This window comes from Zootoca vivipara, chromosome 16 (assembly GCF_963506605.1).
Source record: "Zootoca vivipara chromosome 16, rZooViv1.1, whole genome shotgun sequence".
Classification (NCBI taxonomy): domain Eukaryota; kingdom Metazoa; phylum Chordata; class Lepidosauria; order Squamata; family Lacertidae; genus Zootoca; species Zootoca vivipara.
Genome location: NC_083291.1, coordinates 13757824 through 13776655, shown reverse-complemented (window position 1 = coordinate 13776655; position 18832 = coordinate 13757824). Strand labels below are relative to the sequence as shown.

The 18832-nt window shown below is 41.7% G+C and overlaps 1 protein-coding gene across 1 annotated transcript; it reads left to right on the top strand.

Annotated features, from left to right (window-relative positions):
* The first annotated feature begins 229 nt into the window (after window positions 1–229).
* SHOC1 (shortage in chiasmata 1) lies at window positions 230–18483 on the top strand. Its single transcript, XM_035140972.2, has 11 exons — window positions 230–299; window positions 1547–1616; window positions 1736–1920; window positions 2691–2808; window positions 5920–6031; window positions 7642–7763; window positions 9267–9360; window positions 13175–13306; window positions 13929–14078; window positions 16091–17021; window positions 18292–18483. The coding sequence occupies exons 1-11, from the start codon at window positions 245–247 to the stop codon at window positions 18393–18395; spliced, it is 2073 nt and encodes a 690-aa protein (XP_034996863.2). The 5' UTR covers window positions 230–244; the 3' UTR covers window positions 18396–18483.
* Window positions 18484–18832: the final 349 nt, after the last annotated feature.

Sequence of the window (18832 nt, the reverse complement as noted above, 5' to 3'; positions counted from 1 at the left end):
GGACTGAGCATCGACAAATACTAGTTTTTGCATTGTCTTGCTTCTTATTTTTTCTACATCTATTAATCTACTTTCATATTTAATCTAAATTACTCTTGCTTCTTGTGATTAATCCTCAGGTCCTGAAAATATCTACCACTATCTCAAATTATTTTCAAATATTTTAAATATCAAATACAGACTGATCATTGTGTTGTTGTTTTTAAAATGATATATATATTTACAGGTAGTAATTGTGACTAGAATGGGTTTTGATGAAGAAACAGATGTGCTAATCAACACCATCAGTACAGTGCAAGGTAAATGTTATTTTTTGTATTGCTTTGGAAACTATTATTATATAGTGTATAGTTCTCTGAGCAGTGATGATTTCTATGTTTTAGTTTCCTTTTGGACAAGATAGAGACACCTGTGATTTCATGATAGGCAGTGGCGGAGCTTCATGCTCCGGCATGGGGGGCAGAGAGCAGGCGGGGCCGGGGCTGATGCATGTCCTGGGGAGGGGCGGAGGGGCGGCCGTGATGGCACCCCACTGGGATTGTGCTGCCGGGGGCAGTTTGCTCCCCCCGCACTCCTCTTCCTCCGCCAGTGATGATAGGTGTTTATTTAAAAACAAGCACAGTGAGCATTGAGAGCCAGGTAGGACTACTACGGTAGAATATAAAGTTGCATCAGCTCCTCCACAAGCAAGTGTGATCATCGCTTGAAGCCAAACAAAAGTCTTCCTAACTGAAAATCTCAGACCTAGATATGTTGGTTTCCCTTGAATCTCTGCAACTTTCTCCAGCCCTCACTTCAGGTCGTGGAGCATGTCCTAGCTACCAGCCATCAACGTTCAATTAATAAATCTTTCCAGTTCAACAAAACCCACTTAGCAGGCACCTCTGAATTGCTGTAGAAACATTAGATGGTCATTAGAAAGCAATCTGATATACAAATGATGGTCACTTCACAGTCATTACAGCATGATACTTTCTGCCTTTGGATGAAATATGAATGAGACTTTTCGTAGGACACACAGCTCCTTTGCAGGAGCTTTTCTATTTTGTCCAGGTGGCAAACTATAGTTAACAGCTTCAGAAGAACCAGGATATTAAGCTATGGTTTGAAGTTGGCTTAATATCCAGACTTGTTCAGAAGCTGGTAACCAGAGTTTCCTGGTCCAGAGGAAATCAGAAACTACGTGTTGCAAATGGAAAAGTTTCCTATTTGTTTGCTGTCTCTCACCAAGGAGCTGAATGTATGGAAAACAAATGCTCATTCATATCTCATTAAGACAACAGATGATCATCTGAAGATGCCCTTTAAAGATTATTAATAACTTGGTGCACAAAATGTAAAAAGAACAGAGAACTTCCCAGTACATTTATATAAATATTAAAGATAAAGTAAATATAATTACTATATGCTGCTATTTTTCACACTCTCTTGTCTGATGGAACCTGACAAATGTTATTATTGTTTATTATTGGCCGTATGACAATTTCCAAAGCTTCAAATGAACCTTTAACTTGAGTCGCTAACTTGCTGCTCTGTCTTCCAACAGGCTTGAAAATTGTGTATTTAGATTCTGAGGAAAGAGGGACTTTTCTAGAGAGCCAAGATGTAATAAGTAGGTGAGTATACTTTATTATTAGAAAATAGACTGGGGTCTTGAAATTATTACAGAAAGGATTTGTAGGATGTAACTGAAGGTAGTCATACTAAAACTCCCACACCTTTGCTTCATTTGCAGTTTGGAAAGATCCTCTTGTGTGGTTGTATATAATCAGAATATTGGACCTGATTTCCCTTGGACTCATTTTTCATTAGTGGTGGAGTATAATTATTCAGAAAAATCCTGCTGGCTTGATAATTGCAAAAATCTGAATGTTTCTTACATAACTTTCATAACTGCTGTTCCAGAAACATTTGGGATTGGTAAGTGAATGTTTAAATACCAATTGATGATAAAAGTCAAATATGTTTGGGCTTGCTTCATAAAAAGTGATCCAATATCTTTTCAAATGGTTATATAAAATTGACTCCCGGAAATGAAAGTGGCATAAAATCAGATGGTGCCCAGGGTTTCCTCCCCCCCCCCCCGCCCCGCTATACAGCTGTAAAGGCAGAAAAGAACTAGTGCTATACTCTGATCTAATGGGAAAACTAATATATAGTGTTAATGTAGCATTTTTTTTAAAATATATTGCTTTGTGCTGGTCAACTCCAATGGGGTTTAAAAAACATAATTTAGCAATCTGAATCTTTTCCTTATACATTATTGCAGTAATCCTTACAGCAACCTTGTAAAGTATGTCAGTATTCATAGTACAGATTGGTAGCTGAAGCTGAAAGATTGTAGTTTGCCTTAAATCACTTTATATACGGTAAATTGAGAGGATATTTTATTCCAGGACTGCCTGACACAGTTCACTTAAAAGCTGCATGATCATGTGCATATCTATGGTGTCTCCATTATATATCTTTAGGTGCCAGGCGAAAACGCTCCTCTTCAACCAGGGCTTTGGCTGTTTAGTATTCTAAAGCATTTTAAATGTGTTTGTGTGTGTGGGGTGTGTGTTATTGTTTGTTGTTTTCCGTTTTAACTACTTAATTGTGCTTTTATCTTGTGGTTTTTATGCACTGCACTGAGACCTTTGGATGAAAGGTGGTATAGAAATCTTAATAACAATAATAATATTCTTTAGAAGAGGTTTCTCCAGATAATTTTGGGTGTGTTCTCCTGGAACTGCCAATTCCATATGTTTTTCTGACATCTGAGGGCCTTCTCAGTACCCCAGAAATCCTTCAGTTACTGGAGTCCAAGTAAGTAGTGAGGTTCTTGCACTCTCTTTGCATTTCCATTGTCATAGCTTGCAATTCCTCCACAGCCCCGTTCTCTGTGGCTGTTAAATAAGGATTGAATGTTAATACTCACTTGCGACCTACTTCTCAATTAAATGTGACCCGTCGAGGATGAAGAAATCTTGTCAATTTAGGTTTTTCACAGCTTCTCATTTTTCCTTTTTTTTAACATAATTTTTATTGATTTTACAAATTACAAAAAACACTACATACATGAACACCTTTTCCACCTTCTTCCCACCCCCCTCCATGGGTCCTCCCCTGCCACAGAAGTATCCCACGCAGATGAACAGTCAGAGATGGTTGGATTTATGGTTGGATTTCTGTCCTCCTCCCCCTCCCCTGCCCCAAAGCCCCCCCCCCTGCCACCAGAGAGCTCCAGGAAATCAGGGCAGTGCGCAGGAAGGCATCCATCCAACCATCTATTCTCATACCAAAAAGAAGAAAAAAGAAGAAAAAAAAAGACAAAAAAGAAAAAATACACAAAACAAAAATAATCTTTTTTCCACTCATAATTAATAAACCATATTTTGTGGGCTTCCCCGACCTCCCCCCTTCCCCGGTTTTCATCCCTTTTTTATCCTCTTCAACAGTTTCTTAATCTATAAAATAATTACCTTTATACCTTATACTATTTTTAAACTTGACTATTATCATTTTCACCAAATATCTAAATCACTAAAAAATCAAACTCCAATTTTTCTTCCCGTGCCTGATTTTTTCCCCTCTATAAGCCTCCATATTTTCACCTTTTTCCAAAATCAATTCACTTTTAAACTATAACTATTCCCAATCTAACCTTTCATCCCCAATTTCCGGCTCCAACCCTCCAATCCAGCAAGTTCCGTAGTCAGCAGTCCAGTTTTAATCCTAATAATCCATCCTATTAATCACAACCCCACTCTCCCTTCACCCCACCCCCTTTTTACAGTATTTTGCCATCCAGGCCTCCATACAACACCCCTGAGTTTCTTCTCTTCTCTGATTATTTTTTTCCTCTTCCCTGTGGGCATTCTGCAGTTCCAGTAAATCCAATCGTACCCCCCTCAAAGGAGGGGCACTCCACCTGACTTTTTGTAGAGTAAAATCATCTTTTCTTTCGTGGTGAGCTTCATTTTGTGTTATATTATCACAGTCATCGTCTTCATCTTTTCGTTCCAAATCACAGTCCCCGTCATTGTCAAAATCCTCCAAATCACTGTCACTGTCATTCTCACACTCGTCCTCCTCAGTTTCAGTAGCTTCATCCTCTAAGAATTCATATTCCGCCATCACCATCTGGAATTGTTGCTTTAACTCTTGCTGTTGTGTCTCATCTTGACATAGTCCTATTCTTACTTCCCACATGATGGTCAAAACAGTCCGCTGGAACTCAGGCGAATACCTTTTTGTTGACATAGTTCAATCCTGTCAAGGTCAAAACTTGTCACATGGGGTGGAAAATGGTCACAGTTTGTTTTCTCAACTCCATTTTAACAAGCTGGCTGCATTCTCCGAGTCTTAATACATAGAAGTAAGGTCCAAACTCATATTTCAAAAGCATATAAACCAAAAAATTCCAAAAATAAAAATAAAACTAAAATTCCACTTATAAATCCAATCAGCTCCCTGGATTGTCTGGGCCGCCGGCTCCCGGGAAAAGAAAGGTCTTTCTGGATCTTTTCCTCTTTCTGCAGGGTATTCACATCCACAGTCTTTCTCCCCTTTTACCCTGCATCTAGGGGAGATCCTCTTTAATGCCTTTGAGGGAACCCTTTAAATTAAATTCTTCTGTTTACGGCTTCGGGTTTCTATTTACTGTTTCTTAAATTGCCGGTGGGGGGTGTGTGGCTTCCATTTTTCCCCCTCTCTCCCAAATCCAAATTAATTTATAGTCCAAATTTTGAGATTACTTACAATCTTGTTTCCGAATCGTTTTTTCAAAAGAATCCAGCGCTCTCCGCCTTCGGCTTGAAGCTTCTCTCCGCTAGGGTAACGTTGTCGTTCAAAATGGCCCCCGCGACTTCTACCCTCCTCACTCCGGAGCTCTTATTAGAGCTTGCCGGAGAGTTGGGGAGTCCGGATTGGGGCTCTGTCGAACAAAATTCGCCCCGGGACGCTCTTCCCGGGGTTCTAAGGGGCGCAGCGTCGCTCTCGCTGCCCTCCCCACTCCTAGCAGAGACGGGTCGCCTCGGAGACGAGACGAAACCCCGCCGATCGGCGCTGGCGCTGAACCGGAAGCCCACAGCTTCTCATTTTTCCAAGGCTAAATTCAGTTTTCCACAATTCCTCAACAATTTGCATTTTAAAACATTGCCAGCGTTTTGGTGCAAATTTATCCTAACAAGCACATTTTCCTATAGATTTTTTCACTAATTACACATTTATGCAAGCAGTTACTAATAATATAATGCATTTTTGTATGTCATTTTCACTAATCTGTGGTTTTTATGCACTTTTACCCTTAATATATGCGACACCTAGGTTGGTTGTACAGTGGTACCTCGGGTTACGAACGCGATCCGTTCCGGGTCGCAGTTCGTAACCCGAAAAGTTCGTAACCTGAACCGCCATTTTGCACATGCGCAAAGCGCTATTTTCGCGCATGCGCAAATCGAACGCGCCACGAAAATACTTCCGGGTTTGCGCAGTTCGTAACCTGAGTTGTTCGTAACCTGAGGTGTTCGCAACCCGAGGTACGACTGTACTGCAAAATTCGGAGAATGTGAATTTCTGATGATGGCTGTTGTCTGGTTTGCATATTGTTTTCAGAAGTGTAAATTAGATCCCCCCCAATTAAAATACAAGCAAAATATAATTTCTTCCAGTTGGTGTGGTGGTGGTGGGGTTGTATGCCCTAGCCTTTTGTCGGGTGATTCAGTAGCAGGCAATGAACTGGCAGAGGTGTGGGGTGCAGGAGAGATGAGGAAAGTCCTCTTAGAACTTAGCAGGACCAGATGACATGGGCAAAGAAAGACTGCCATGAGAAATAACACTGGAACATTCAGTGCAGGAAGAGCACAATTTTAAATATTTCATTTGGGTTACTGAGATTTACACAGCTGGTCTACTAACAGGGACTAATCTGTACAGGTACAATATTACATTTATTGAGAGGAAGTGCTGTGAGGCATTACAGTTCTTTGGAAGCACGGACCGTTACATCGTGATGACTGTAGATGAATGCACTGCTATCGTTATTCAGGTAAAAATATGTGGCTGTTAAAGATTTTTCCCTTGCGTATATGTGAAGTTTTATGCTGTCCTGGACACTGAAGGGGGTCTAAGATGTTTCACAGCTTAGTAATAAGTTAACATGAGAATATGTCAAATAATACGTAAATAATACGTAAATCTTTATAATCTGTTTGCTTCTTCTGTTGTATACTTACTAAATATATCGTGTAATTTGCTCTATGATCCTCTGCATATCTACTCAGAAGTGAACCTTATAGAGTCAGTGAAAATTACTGCTAGATAAGTGAGTACAGAGATGGCCACTTACCCTGCTCTGGGTTGACAGCATTGGCACCCCCTCACAGGCTGTCCTCCATTTCCCTCGTAGCAAGGAATCAAGTCCCAGCGGATGACAGTTGTAAAGTCCCCCACTGGCCACATTACAGGGCAGAATAGCCCACCAAGGCTAAATTGCCAATCATGGGGTGCCAAGGGGGTGGAGCCTGGTTGGCGGACTTGAGTGCAGAAGTTCTCACTCTGGTCTGCCAATTAACTGAGTACAGAAACAGGCAAAGCTATGAGCCTGTCAGGCAAACCTATGAGCCTGTAAAATTACAAACCTCAGATAAATGGAGGGGTAATAACCATAAGACACCCCCATGTGTAATACGACCCCTATTTTTTGAACCCCAAATTAAGAAATCAGTATTTCTTGAGTTGTTGAGCTTTTCTAGGGGGAGATTACCCTTGAGTTGTTTAGCAATCCATGTATAAGATGACGCCCGATTTTTCCTAATTTTTTTAAAAGGAAAAGAGAACATTGTCTTGTACACGAAAAGATACGGTAATACTCATGCAGAAGCAAAAATATTGGTGGTTCTTTTTTTCTTCTAATCCACACTTTAATCATGCATGAATTAGTTGCATAGTTTAAGAGATTCATGACATTTGAAACATTTAAGGCACACTCACTGGTTCTGCTACGATTTAATAGGCATCTGTAATACAAATCTCAAAGCACACCTTAGCTTAATTATCCCTGCTTTATAGAAAGTGAAACTCACTTTCCAAATTAGGAATGAAATCCTGTGCTTCAACCATTTTCGATGATAGCTATAGTCTTGCATATATAATCAGCTCCTTGCTTTATGACAGGGGACCACCAGTAATCAGCAGGGAGCCCAGCGGGTCAGTGGAAGGGCTCCGAGACGCTGCTGCTTCAGAACATCACCCTGAGGCTCTCATAGTGGAGGAGAGCTCAGGGGATGCTGACAGATCACAGGAGCAGTGGGGAAGGTCGGACCTGAGCGCTGTAGAGGGAGAAGTATCAGCAACCAGAGAACCTGCCCAACAGTTTAGTAGTTCGGGGGGGGGAGGCAACGTCCCCGCCCCTTCACCCCAGGAGTGCAGGGGGGACAAACGTCGGAAGCTAAGGGCTCCCAGGTTCCTTTGTTGGTGCCAATCTAGACGTGCGCCACTACCGGATTCTGATTCGAACTAGACAGTCATGGACTTTTTAGCTCTGTCATGTACATATGTATATAATAAAACTCTGTAAAAACCAGCTACGGAGTTTGAAGCCTCTTACTCGTGAGAAGCCAACAAACGCCCTTACACTTTATACTTATTTTGTTGCAGAACATGGAAGAACTTGGTTATGAAAAATCTTCTGATAGTATTGTGTTACGGCTTGTGGTGCTGTCACTCCAGTACAGCTCCTGTTGGATTATTTTATACTCCCAAGAAAGATTAAATTCAGAGTAAGTTCATATCTTTTGTTTGACCCTAGTTCATGAGGTTTAGAAGTATGCCATCTTTTTTTAAGAAGTGAAAGCTCAAATTTGCAATATTTCTGCCAAGGCTGTAGCTGTAATGGAGGAGATCCTCTAGACCAGGGATGTCCAACAGGCCAACTGGCTCCTTTTCCTTTGCGTTGGCCTAAGAGCACCTGGCCCCTCCCCCTCCCTCCATTTTCGCATAATCGCTGGAATGGAAGACAGAGTTTTTACTCAAGTCTTACATTTTGATCTTAATAATGGGGCTTTCCTCCATAAAAAAAGCTCAACAACTTTGAACTGACCCCCCCTCCCCCCGTGAGTAGATCGCAGTCTCTTGGGAGTTAGATATCCCTACTCTAGACCTTTCTCCTGAATATTCAGTATGGAAACTGCAGTTTACCTGTTGTTTAAAACATACCTGTTCCTACCTTCCAAAATTCTGGCAAATGACTGCAAGCACTGATATAGCCAACACTAGACACTTTAAAATGTTTATTTAATTAATACCTCATACAGCGGAATAACGGAATTTAACCATGTTATAGTTAAGTTATTTATCCTGTGTATCCTCTGTTGCCCTCACCACAAAATTGCTGGTTACGGGTCTGATTGCTGCACATGCCTTAACAAAAATGCTTTGACTGCTGCTGATCGGGAGCTGGATAGCAGCATGTTAAGAGGTGCAGGCCTCTTAAAATTGCAGCCTAGCCAGTCACTATAAAGATGTTATTCCTCACTAATTATTTACAAGAGAACTGGGTCCTTTCTGCATCCACGTTCACTTTCTTGGTGTAGTCTGACTTTCTTCAGATCAGACAGAAATAGCCACCTTAAATGCTCTTTCCTTGTGAGGTTATGGAGAGAAGACTGGGTTATATGAATGCTACCCCATTCTGAGATATCTTGCTTTTATTCTCATGGATGGAATCCAACTAAGTCTTAATGGGAGTTGACCCACTGAAGTCAGTGGGCATGACTAATTTCAGCAGGCCTGCTCTGAGTAAGACTTAGCTGGATGCATTTGTCAATTTTGCAATTACTGAACAATCCTACATTTTTAACTTTGGTATTTTTGACTGTACCTTGTAGTTGCCTGTTCGGTTTTTATTGCAGCCTTTGTATATGTTAAGAATAATAATAACAACAGTGAATCTATTTTTGACTGTACACCACTTAGAAATTTTATTTAAGTGGTATATAAGTGATATTAAGTGGTATATAAATGTTTTAAAATAAATACATATAGCACAAAAAGGGAAAATATTGGAACAAAGTAAGGATACATAGGGAAAGATTCTGACATGCCGTGTAAGCCAAATATATACCATACATTTCATGAAAAGAGATAAATCGAAAGAATATTCATGTTGTGTGTACATTATCACACTGTTTCTCCTGCAAATGTTCAGGTAACTTAACGTTCAATATTTCATAGATTTTGAACACAGATATTGACTAAGTGTAATGAAATACTACTTTATTTAGGTATAGCTTAGCTGGAAAGACCCTGCATCACCTAACCTTGATTTATGCAGCCTTGGTTTCATTTGCACAGAAGTCAGAAGACTTTGATGTAAAGGTAGTTTTCATAAAATATATTCGTTAATGTTGCTGATGAAACTCCATTAGCAGAATATTTGGTCCTTCATGCACAGACAAAAGATAGGAAATTGGTTAGATTTTAATATCTGCTGTAAAGGAATCTCAAAGGATGTGTGGGATCTGATAGTAACCTGGTTAGCATGAAATGCTAAGACAGGGGTCCCCAGACTTTCTGCGCGGCGGGCCGGTGCCCGCCGCGCCGACCGCGCGGTGGGCCGGAGGGCAGGGGAGTGCGCGCGCAGCGGGCCGGAGGGCGGGGGAGTGCGCGCCCGTGCGCATGCGCACACGCACACGGGCGGGAAAAAATCGCCAAAAATCGCTTGTGCGCATGCGTATGGGCCTCCCCCGACCCGGAAGTGCACCAGAAATGACCTCTTCCGGGTCGGGAGAGGCCCATACGCATGCGCACAAAGGATTTTCGGCGATTTTTTGCCGATTTTTTTAGATCGTCGCTGCGCCGCGCGCTGTGAGAGCGGGCGGCGGCAGCGGGCGGCGGGAGTCGTCGCGGGCCGGATTGGAAGGCCGATTGGGCCGCATCCGGCCCGGGGGCCGTAGTTTGGGGACCCCTGTGCTAAGATATGGTCTGTTTGCACACCCAAACCTATCCTCACCAATTAACTATGACTTGTTAGTGATCAACAAATTGGAATATAAAACCACTGTTTGAAGTTGGCTTATGAATTGCAGCTTGTGCCAATCATGGTTTTTTGTTGCATTTAAACTCACTATGCAAGCATAATCCTGGTTAGTGTTGGTGCCCCACCTCAAGATGCTCACCTGTCTAGAGAGAAATGCGGCAAAAGTGATTAGCAAACAGAAACCAACATTAGGTGAAACAAGACTCCAAAGACTGATCCTGCCTTGTTCAACAAACTATAGTTAAGATAAACCATAGCTTTGTTTTACAAGTGAACGTGGCCACAGTTTTCAATGGAGTCTGTATAAAGCTGTGTTTCTTATGTCATCACTTGGCTTCCCCCACCCCAATCATTTGGTTCTCATTTGCGGGGCTGAAGGCTTAGAATGAGAGTACCTGATTCCTGGAGTGCTGGATTTCTCACTTTTCTACATAGCTAGTTGGCACCAGTGCAGATTGAATTTTCTTGTGACATACCCTACATTCCCAAATGTGTGCTACAAAACACAAGCAGAAGTGCAGGAAGAAGGTGCAGATGCAATCCAAAAGTATACTCTTTCAATAAGTAAATGTACAGGGCAATTCTAAGCCCTGCTCCATGCTGCTGGTGGGAGTTAGAATGTAGCAGAGGTGGCCTCCTGCCTTGGTCTGCTGGGTTCTTCCACTGATGTACTTGCTGAAAGGACACTGATGTGCACACTTCTGTTTGCGCTTTCCTACCAGTAGCAGCCTGTGTAAGGTCCCCAAATAGGACATTTTGGAATTGGGGCCAGAGCCAAAACTCGCCCATTTCCCTAGTGGTGGTGGAGGAGGAGGAGGAGGAGGAGGAGGAGGAGGAGGAGGAGGAGGAGGAGGAGGAGGAGGAGGAGGAGAAGAAGAAGAAGAAGAAGAAGAAGAAGAAGAAGAAGAAGAAGAAGAAGAAGAAGAAGAAGAAGAAGAAGAAGAAGAAGAAGAAGAGGAATTGCTCTGTCAACCATCAGCCACGGCCAGCAGTCTAAAATCACTCTGCTGAGTAATCTTGTGGCAAATTTATATCACACAAGCTTCCGCAATCTTCTATTGTCACAAGTATTGCTTGTTTGCACTGCCCAGGCTCTGTACATTGTAGCTGGCACATAAGTTTCAAATAATTCTGGCATGTGACAGTAGGAAAAAACACTGTGGTCTGAACAGAAGTACCTAATGCCATGTTACCACTAGAGGTCAGCAAGCTCAGTTATCACAATTTAGCAATCCATTATTAATGTAAATTCTTTAGGTTTTTCTTCACCTCCCTCTGCCCCCCACCCCGATTACTTACTTTGAAATTGAGATTTATTATATATATATATATATATATATATATATATATATATATATATATATTATGTTTGTCTTTGTCTTTATATCTTGCTGTGTGCCTACAATGATGATGAAGTGATCACTGTCTCTTTTCAATCTTTCTCAAATTTCACATTATTTTGTTTAGGAAGTACAGTAAACCTGCATCTTACTTGGGGGGTTATGTTCCAGGGATCGCAGCTAAAGCCAAAATCATGTATAGTCAAAACATATTAGGTACAATGGTGGGAAGACATTTTCCCTGGAACCTCACCCCCTTTTATTTTTTAATTTTTTTGGCCACAATGACACACGTAAAACTGAATGCACACAAGTTAAATGCATGTAAGTTGCAGGCTTCTTATATTTATTCTAGAAGAATTAAGGATTATCAACATTTTTGGGCTGTTGTGAACATATTTGGAATTTAGAGAGAGGGCCCCATGGGCACCACCTCTGGTTGCTTTTGTTCCCCCTTCCCTTGGGCCATCCTCCCCTTATCCCATGGGTAGGCAAACTAAGACCCGGGGGCTGGATCCGGCCCAATCGCCTTCTAAACCTGGCCCGTGAACAGTCCGGGAATCAGCGTGTTTTTACATGAGTAGAATGTGTGCTTTTATTTAAAATGCATCTCTGGGTTATTTGTGGGGCATAGGAATTCATTCATTTTTGTTCATCAAAATATAGTCCGGCCCCCCACAAGGTCTGAGGGACAGTGGACTGGCCCCCTGCTGAAAAGGTTTGCTGACCCCTGCCTTATCCCTTAACCACTAGTCCTGTTAGCTAGGGATGATGGGAGATGTAGTCCCAAAACAGCTGGAGGGCCAAGTTTGGTCATGCCTGCCCTAGACAGACAGAAAATGAGAGCGTGTGTCCACATGTATTCTATGATATGATGGTGGTTTTAAGGGGCATCCTCAAATGTCCTGGGAACCAGGGTAGCTGCTATCACAGGTGTGATATGATCTTAATGCCTAGCTTTAGTTACTGCAGAGTACATTAAGCTGTTAAATTACTATAGTTTCTCTATAGGGCTTGACCACATTTGAGCATATTTTAGCTGTTAATCCATTTCCCCCCTCCATTCGAATTGGAACAGAGTAATACAGTATACAGTGGTGCCTCGCTAGACAAATTTAACTCGTTCCACGGGTCTTTTCTTATAACGAAAAATTCATCTAGCGAATCCCATAGGAATGCATTGAATTTTTTTTGAATTTTTTTTGCCCATAGGAACGCATTAATTGAATTTCAATGCATTCCTATGGGAAACTGTGATTCGCTAGACAAATTTTTCATCAAACGAATTCGTCTAGCGAGGCAACCTCCACTAGAAAAAACCTTTCGTTAAGCAGGGCATTCGTTAAGCGAGGCACCACTGTACATGTATTTGAATTCATATATGAAAAGAAACATTGGTCTTTCCTGTTCATACAAGTAGCCATTCCCTTTTGTGTTTGTCACTGCCTTTAATTTGTTCATTCTATAATGCTAATTAAGTACTGGCAAGGCATGTGAGCGGATACCTGCATGAGTTGTTTTTAAAAATCCTAGTTAAGCTCCTGATGTTCTACTTGGAAAATAAATGAAAACAAATGTAAATTCTTAGTTCAGGCTGTTGCCCGATATAGCTGGGGTAGAATTTTTTAATGTGGCAGCTCCGCATATAGAGCTTACTGGAAAATTGGTAACCGAGGCCTTGGTTATCTTAATGTTGTGTCTATGCTGAGATTGTTAACATGCAGCATCAACCTGGGCATTAAATTGCCAAGGACTCTTGTTGTTTTGTTCCGCTTTATGTAATCTCTGTTCTGAATTTATAACAACATTTTAGGTGGTTCTTACACCAGGAGTTGAAGAGACAGCCCTTTTGGTTCGTCAGATTGCTGACCACATTTTGATGACTTCTCAAAGACATCCTCAGGAATGGCTAGACAAATCTTGGCTTTCCGTCTTGCCGTCAGAGGTGTGTTTCTCTTAAACAAAAAGGGAACCTTTGGCCCTCCAAAATGTTGCTGAAGTACAACCTCCCAGCCTCCCATCACCCCTGATCATTGGCAATGTTGGTTGGGGCTGATGGTAGCAGCTGGTTTCCTCCTCTCCTTACAAGGAGAGTTTAACTCCTACAAATGGTAAACTCTGCTGCCCTACATCGGATCCCCAGATAGGCAGTTTTCAAACAACACTTTCGAAAAACTAGCTCTCTGGTTCTTTCTTTGTTCTGTTCAAAAAGCCCAGTCTTTGCTTATTTCCACTCTCAAAGGTAGGTAACATCAGCTTGAGCAGTGGAAAATAAAAAGGATTGCCTTTGCCAAAATGGCTCTTGCCTTCCAGAGGCGTCTTCAGCTATTTTTTAGTCATTGTGGCCCATTTACTTGTAGCCTCTCTAACAGCAGATGTGCCTGCTAACTTGGCCCGCTAATCGTTAAGGATCATTTGTAGGCATTCTGGCCCCAGGAAACCTCTTTTATCCTACTTTGCAGCAATCAGTTAGCAAACTCATAAACCTTTGAAGTCAAAACAAAGCAAACATCACTTGCAACTGTCCTTGAAAACATAACAAAGTTAATTCTGGTTTTTCCCCTCAGGAAGAGAAATCCTTGTTTACATTTCCGTGCATGAATCCTCTAGTGGCTCAAGTCATGTTAAAGAAAAGCTCTTCACTGGAGTGGCTTCTGTCAGCAACTTTTGACCAGCTTCATGCACTTCTGCCTGAAGTGCCTGAGAAAGTTCTGAAGGTCAGATATTCAGGACCCTAGCATGTCCTGTGCACTGTGTGTGACTGTTTATATGTGTTTATGCAAGTGTTTTTATGCAATAATCCGGTACTTCAGGTGTGTCCAATCAGTGGCGTAGCATGGGTTGCGGCACCCAGGGCAAGCAAGCCACTGACACCACTGGGGTGCCTCGCCTGAGCCAAGCAGGGCCACACTGCACTACCTGCCTGCCCATGCAGGTGGGAGCCTGGCCGGCCAACATGACCCTTGGCAGGCAAATCCCCCCAATGCCCACAGAGAGGAGTGCTGGGCCAGGCCGCACTAGAGTCACCCCTTACCTGCTTCCCTCCATTTGTGCTGGCTCATTGTGGGCCTGAGCTGCTCTGCTGCCTTCAACAAGGTAGGGCAAGGATCCTCATGGAAGCCGGCACCTGTGTGTGGATGCCTGGTTGGTCCCCTTAAAATTTTGCACCTGGGGCAATGCCCCCCTGCCCCTCCCCCCGCTATGCCATTGTGTCCAATTGATGCATGACTGCCAATGTGTGGGTCCTTTTGGATATGGAAGAGGGCGGAATGGGGGTGTGGCAGAGCAGGTTTATGCACACTCTGCTGACACACACGGGGGCCAGAAATGGAACCCTTGTGCAAAACAGTTGCCACCTATATAATTTTGAAGCAGAAGGGTGACAAGAAAAATTCCTGACGTTGAATTTGTTTTTTTACAACTTGATCTGTATTATATGTGTATCTATAATGCAAGCCAGCTTCAAAAACCTGCAATTTAAAGTAAATTGGCAATACTGTTCTGTGAATGCTGCATGTCCCTTGCCAGGGCCGGCCCATCCATGAGGCAAGGTGAGATGACTGCCTCAGGTGGCAAGATCCATAGGGGCAGCAGACTCCAATAAATGTATTGGTGGTGGCGGTGGCGGCGGTGGTGGCTGCTGCACACTCTTTAGAGGCCGGATCGTTTGCCTCTTTGGCAGGCCCCCTCTGAATGCTGCCTCTATTGCGGCCCCTCGGTCTCCTTCGACTCTAGGAAGGAAATGGTGAGGGCTGTCCTCTGGGGATCTCTTGACCCAGCATGAGTGGGCTCCTTCCCCTCCTCCTGTGGGTGCAACCATTGGGTAAGGTTGATTTGAAACACACACACACACACCATTATTTCCAGTGTAGATCTTCACTCACCCCTTCTTCACTGCCAGTGGGGAGACACCGTTTTGTGATTCACCTCAGGAGTCTAGATGTCTTGGACCAACCCGGCCTCTTGCAAACCCATTTATAAAAGGTTCCATATCAAAAGTGTTGACATACACTGATATAAACCTAATTCTGTGTTGTTCCCATAGTTTGGTTGCTGCAGCATAGTTAGGACACAACAATAATGTTTGTAATTTCTTGTTAATATTGTTAACAAGACATCTCCCACACCTGTATTGGTAGCCCTGATGTACCTCTTTTATTACATTTTATTACATTTTAATGGGTTACGAATGTTGCCATTAAAGTGTGGGTCTTCAGCTGTGGTTTTCCATTGGCAACTATACCACAATGAGATGTTGCCATTAACAGATGCAAGCAGTGATTTATCCTGTGGCAACTATACCAAAAACTATACCATTTTAGGCCATAGTTTTAGGAATCCTGCAATTGTCTTGCTCTTTTTCTCGTGTGTGAATGTATAATGTGATGATGCTGTGTTGCATTTGCCAGGCAGCTGCCACCCTAGTGTTACTGGATATTTCAAGGTGAAATCCTGTTTATGCCACCTTAAGATGTGCTAATACACCAGCACTGTGTTCAACATGCCATCCTAAGTCTTGATTTGATAGCCAATAGAATTTTATACTTGAACTAGAGCATTAAATCTTCATATAAATTCAGTTTCCCCTTTGAGGTTTTGATGGTGATGTCATTTTTATGTGCATTCAGATTGGTGTATTCCCTATCACTTAATAGTTGAAAATGCTGTGGCAATAAAAGCTTCCTGTATTTCTAGTGGTGTGGACTTGAATCTGCTTCTTCCATTCCAGCACTTTAGTGACATCACATCACTGTACATCTTGAACCCTCCAGCAAAGCCAAAACTTCCAGAAGAAACTGTGTCAATTCAAAATAACATAAAGGGCTCTATCAGCTCTTGCTATGAAATTCCCTTTCCCAAGGCAGTGTTATCTGGCTTTCAAGGACACAATCCCTTTACTGAATGTTTTGGAAACTACGGTGAAGTACACAACAGCAAAAAATGTTCCCCAGTTTACTACCAAAATGAGTCTTATACTCCTCTGAAATCAGGTGGAAAGCACAGCAGCTTAAGGGCACTATACCAGGAAAAAGTTTGTTCCTTACGGGATAATACAGGCATAGAGCAGCAACAGTACATTCCATTCGCGAAAAAAATGGAAGTGGAAAAAAGAACAACTTCATCACTGCTACCACCAGATGATCTGAAAGGATGTCCCCATATTAACTTTGAAGCTACAATGCCATATTTAGCGTACAACCTGGGTGGAACAAATACGTATCTTGAAAATGGCGCGCAAAACAGAATGTACTGTTCAAAAGCTGCAGGCCAAAAGCTTGCTCATCAAGATATTGAAAATGTACTGGAGGTGAAAAAGCAGCCACTTGTAAAGCAATGTAAATCTAGCAAGGATTCCAAATCTTCTTGGCATCTTGTCTCTGGCAGAGAAGATTGTCCAATCCAGCAGAGCTCTCTGAGTTTTCTAGGAGAACTTGGTGCGACAGGATATAGTGGTCCAAAATTTCAGTTTGAGGAGATGTTTTGGGGTAACCAGTCATCCGTGCTAGCAATGGATTCATCTCCCCATGATTCAAGTTTCAGCAAAGCGTTATCTACTCCAGATAGATTCTTTAATTTGGACTTTCCAATAACAGGAGAGTACACAAGAAAGAAAAGTCCCAATGTGTTATCATCTAATCGAAGAGAATGCGTTTCAGCAGGTATAGTAAAACCACAAAGCACTCTTTGCTGCCACTCTTTTCTGATTAAGTGAAAAATAGCTTTTCCTTAATTTTTTTTCTTATAGCTCTGTGCCCTTTCATCTGCTATTGCTCAAAATTATGGAAATATTCTCAGAACCATGAGCAGCCCTTTTGTGTAATGGGATGTTTGGCCATTCCTACAGAATGAATTGGTGGGCCTAGTCTTAACCCTAAATATTTGAATGTATTTGATTCTGTCATGATGATGCTTCAGGCTTACATTAAGGGAAGCTTCCTCTGAACAGAGGAAAAGTTAATTGAAATCTGTGGTGTTGCTCATATTGTTGAACCTTAGGGAAATTAGGGTGATTATGAGAGTTGTAAACAATGCTTTCAACTGGCCCTCATGGATTAAAGTTGAGTAACTATACTTTCCTGCACTCTCTTTTTATACTTATTTTCTAGCTAAATCTACTGCTTTGTTGAGCACTGAAATGCTCAATAAAAATACACATTTTCTTTTTAAAAAAAGTTGAGATCTGTGGAATGACCAGGTATTAATTAGGTGTTCAACCATGGAAAATAGCCTCTTACGACAAAGCCTTTAAGTGTTCAGCCAGTTTGACATTCTTACTGTGCTTCACTGGTCCCTTGCTTCTCTGGGCATATTAATCTTAACATTTATTATTGATGCATTCTTCCTCATGTGAAGCTGTAAGCTTCATTTATAAACATTTCCCCCTTAATAATGTTGAATTTGTGCAGCTGAACACGTTAATAAATTTGGTTAAAAACCTTTTATTTAAAAAGGAATATATCAGTCAATGCCCTAGAAACACTCGAATGCTGCACCATGGTTGAAAATTAGCAAATGTAAGCAGCTCTGAGCTTTGTAAAGGAAGAGAAATAACTTAAAGAAATAAATAGTATAGTGTTAAAGCCCATAATTACACAATCCAAGATGCCATTTCAATGTTGTAACCTTGTCTCCATTTTAAGCTCTTACACGCCATTGCTTTAGCAAGGAATTCATTCCTTTTTAAGACAGAAATTCAGGGCACAACGTAGCCAACAGTAAGCACTTTAATTAATCCAATGGGAGTTAAATAGAAGCTAAACCCTCTCAAACTGAAATAAATGGAACTTAAAGTGCTCCATTTTGGCTAGATCATTCCTTTAAATGCCTAAGCATGCAGACTTTTTCTTACTGCTAGATGGGATTAATGAGTTAGATCTGCATAATGCCTACTAGGTAATTGCTCACTTCTACACATTTCCCCCCCTACAGCAGGTTTAAAATGCACCCAGTTACCACAACTGAAAAAAAGACGTCTAACCTACGAAAAAGACCCTGGGAGAAGCGATGGTCAAACACGTCTCAAATTCCTTTAAAGGAAATGCAATCTCACCTTTCACACTGCTGTTTATATGTGATATGCTTTAAGCAGTTTTAAAAGAATGTTATAATTTATTGTAATACTTACTGTAAACAGTTTTTAATATTTTATTGTAGTGCTTGTTGGAGGGTGGGGGGGCTTTTTTAGATTTTAGGAAATAAGTTAGATAAGCCTGGAAAATTATTACACGAAGAAGTGGTATGACGATTAAAATAAAGCTCTGCATACTTAAATTATACGGCTTCTTTATAACTCATTTGGAGCATCTCTAGAAGGGGACCTGTATTTTCAGCTCTGCCTGCAGAATTTGGAACATCTGTCAGGGACAAATGGCAGTTGTCCAGATTCAAGGCCCACAGACCAAGTTGTCACCTGTAGCTACCAGTGGACTGCTGCTAAGTCCATATTTCAAGACTGGACAGGAAAGGGGCA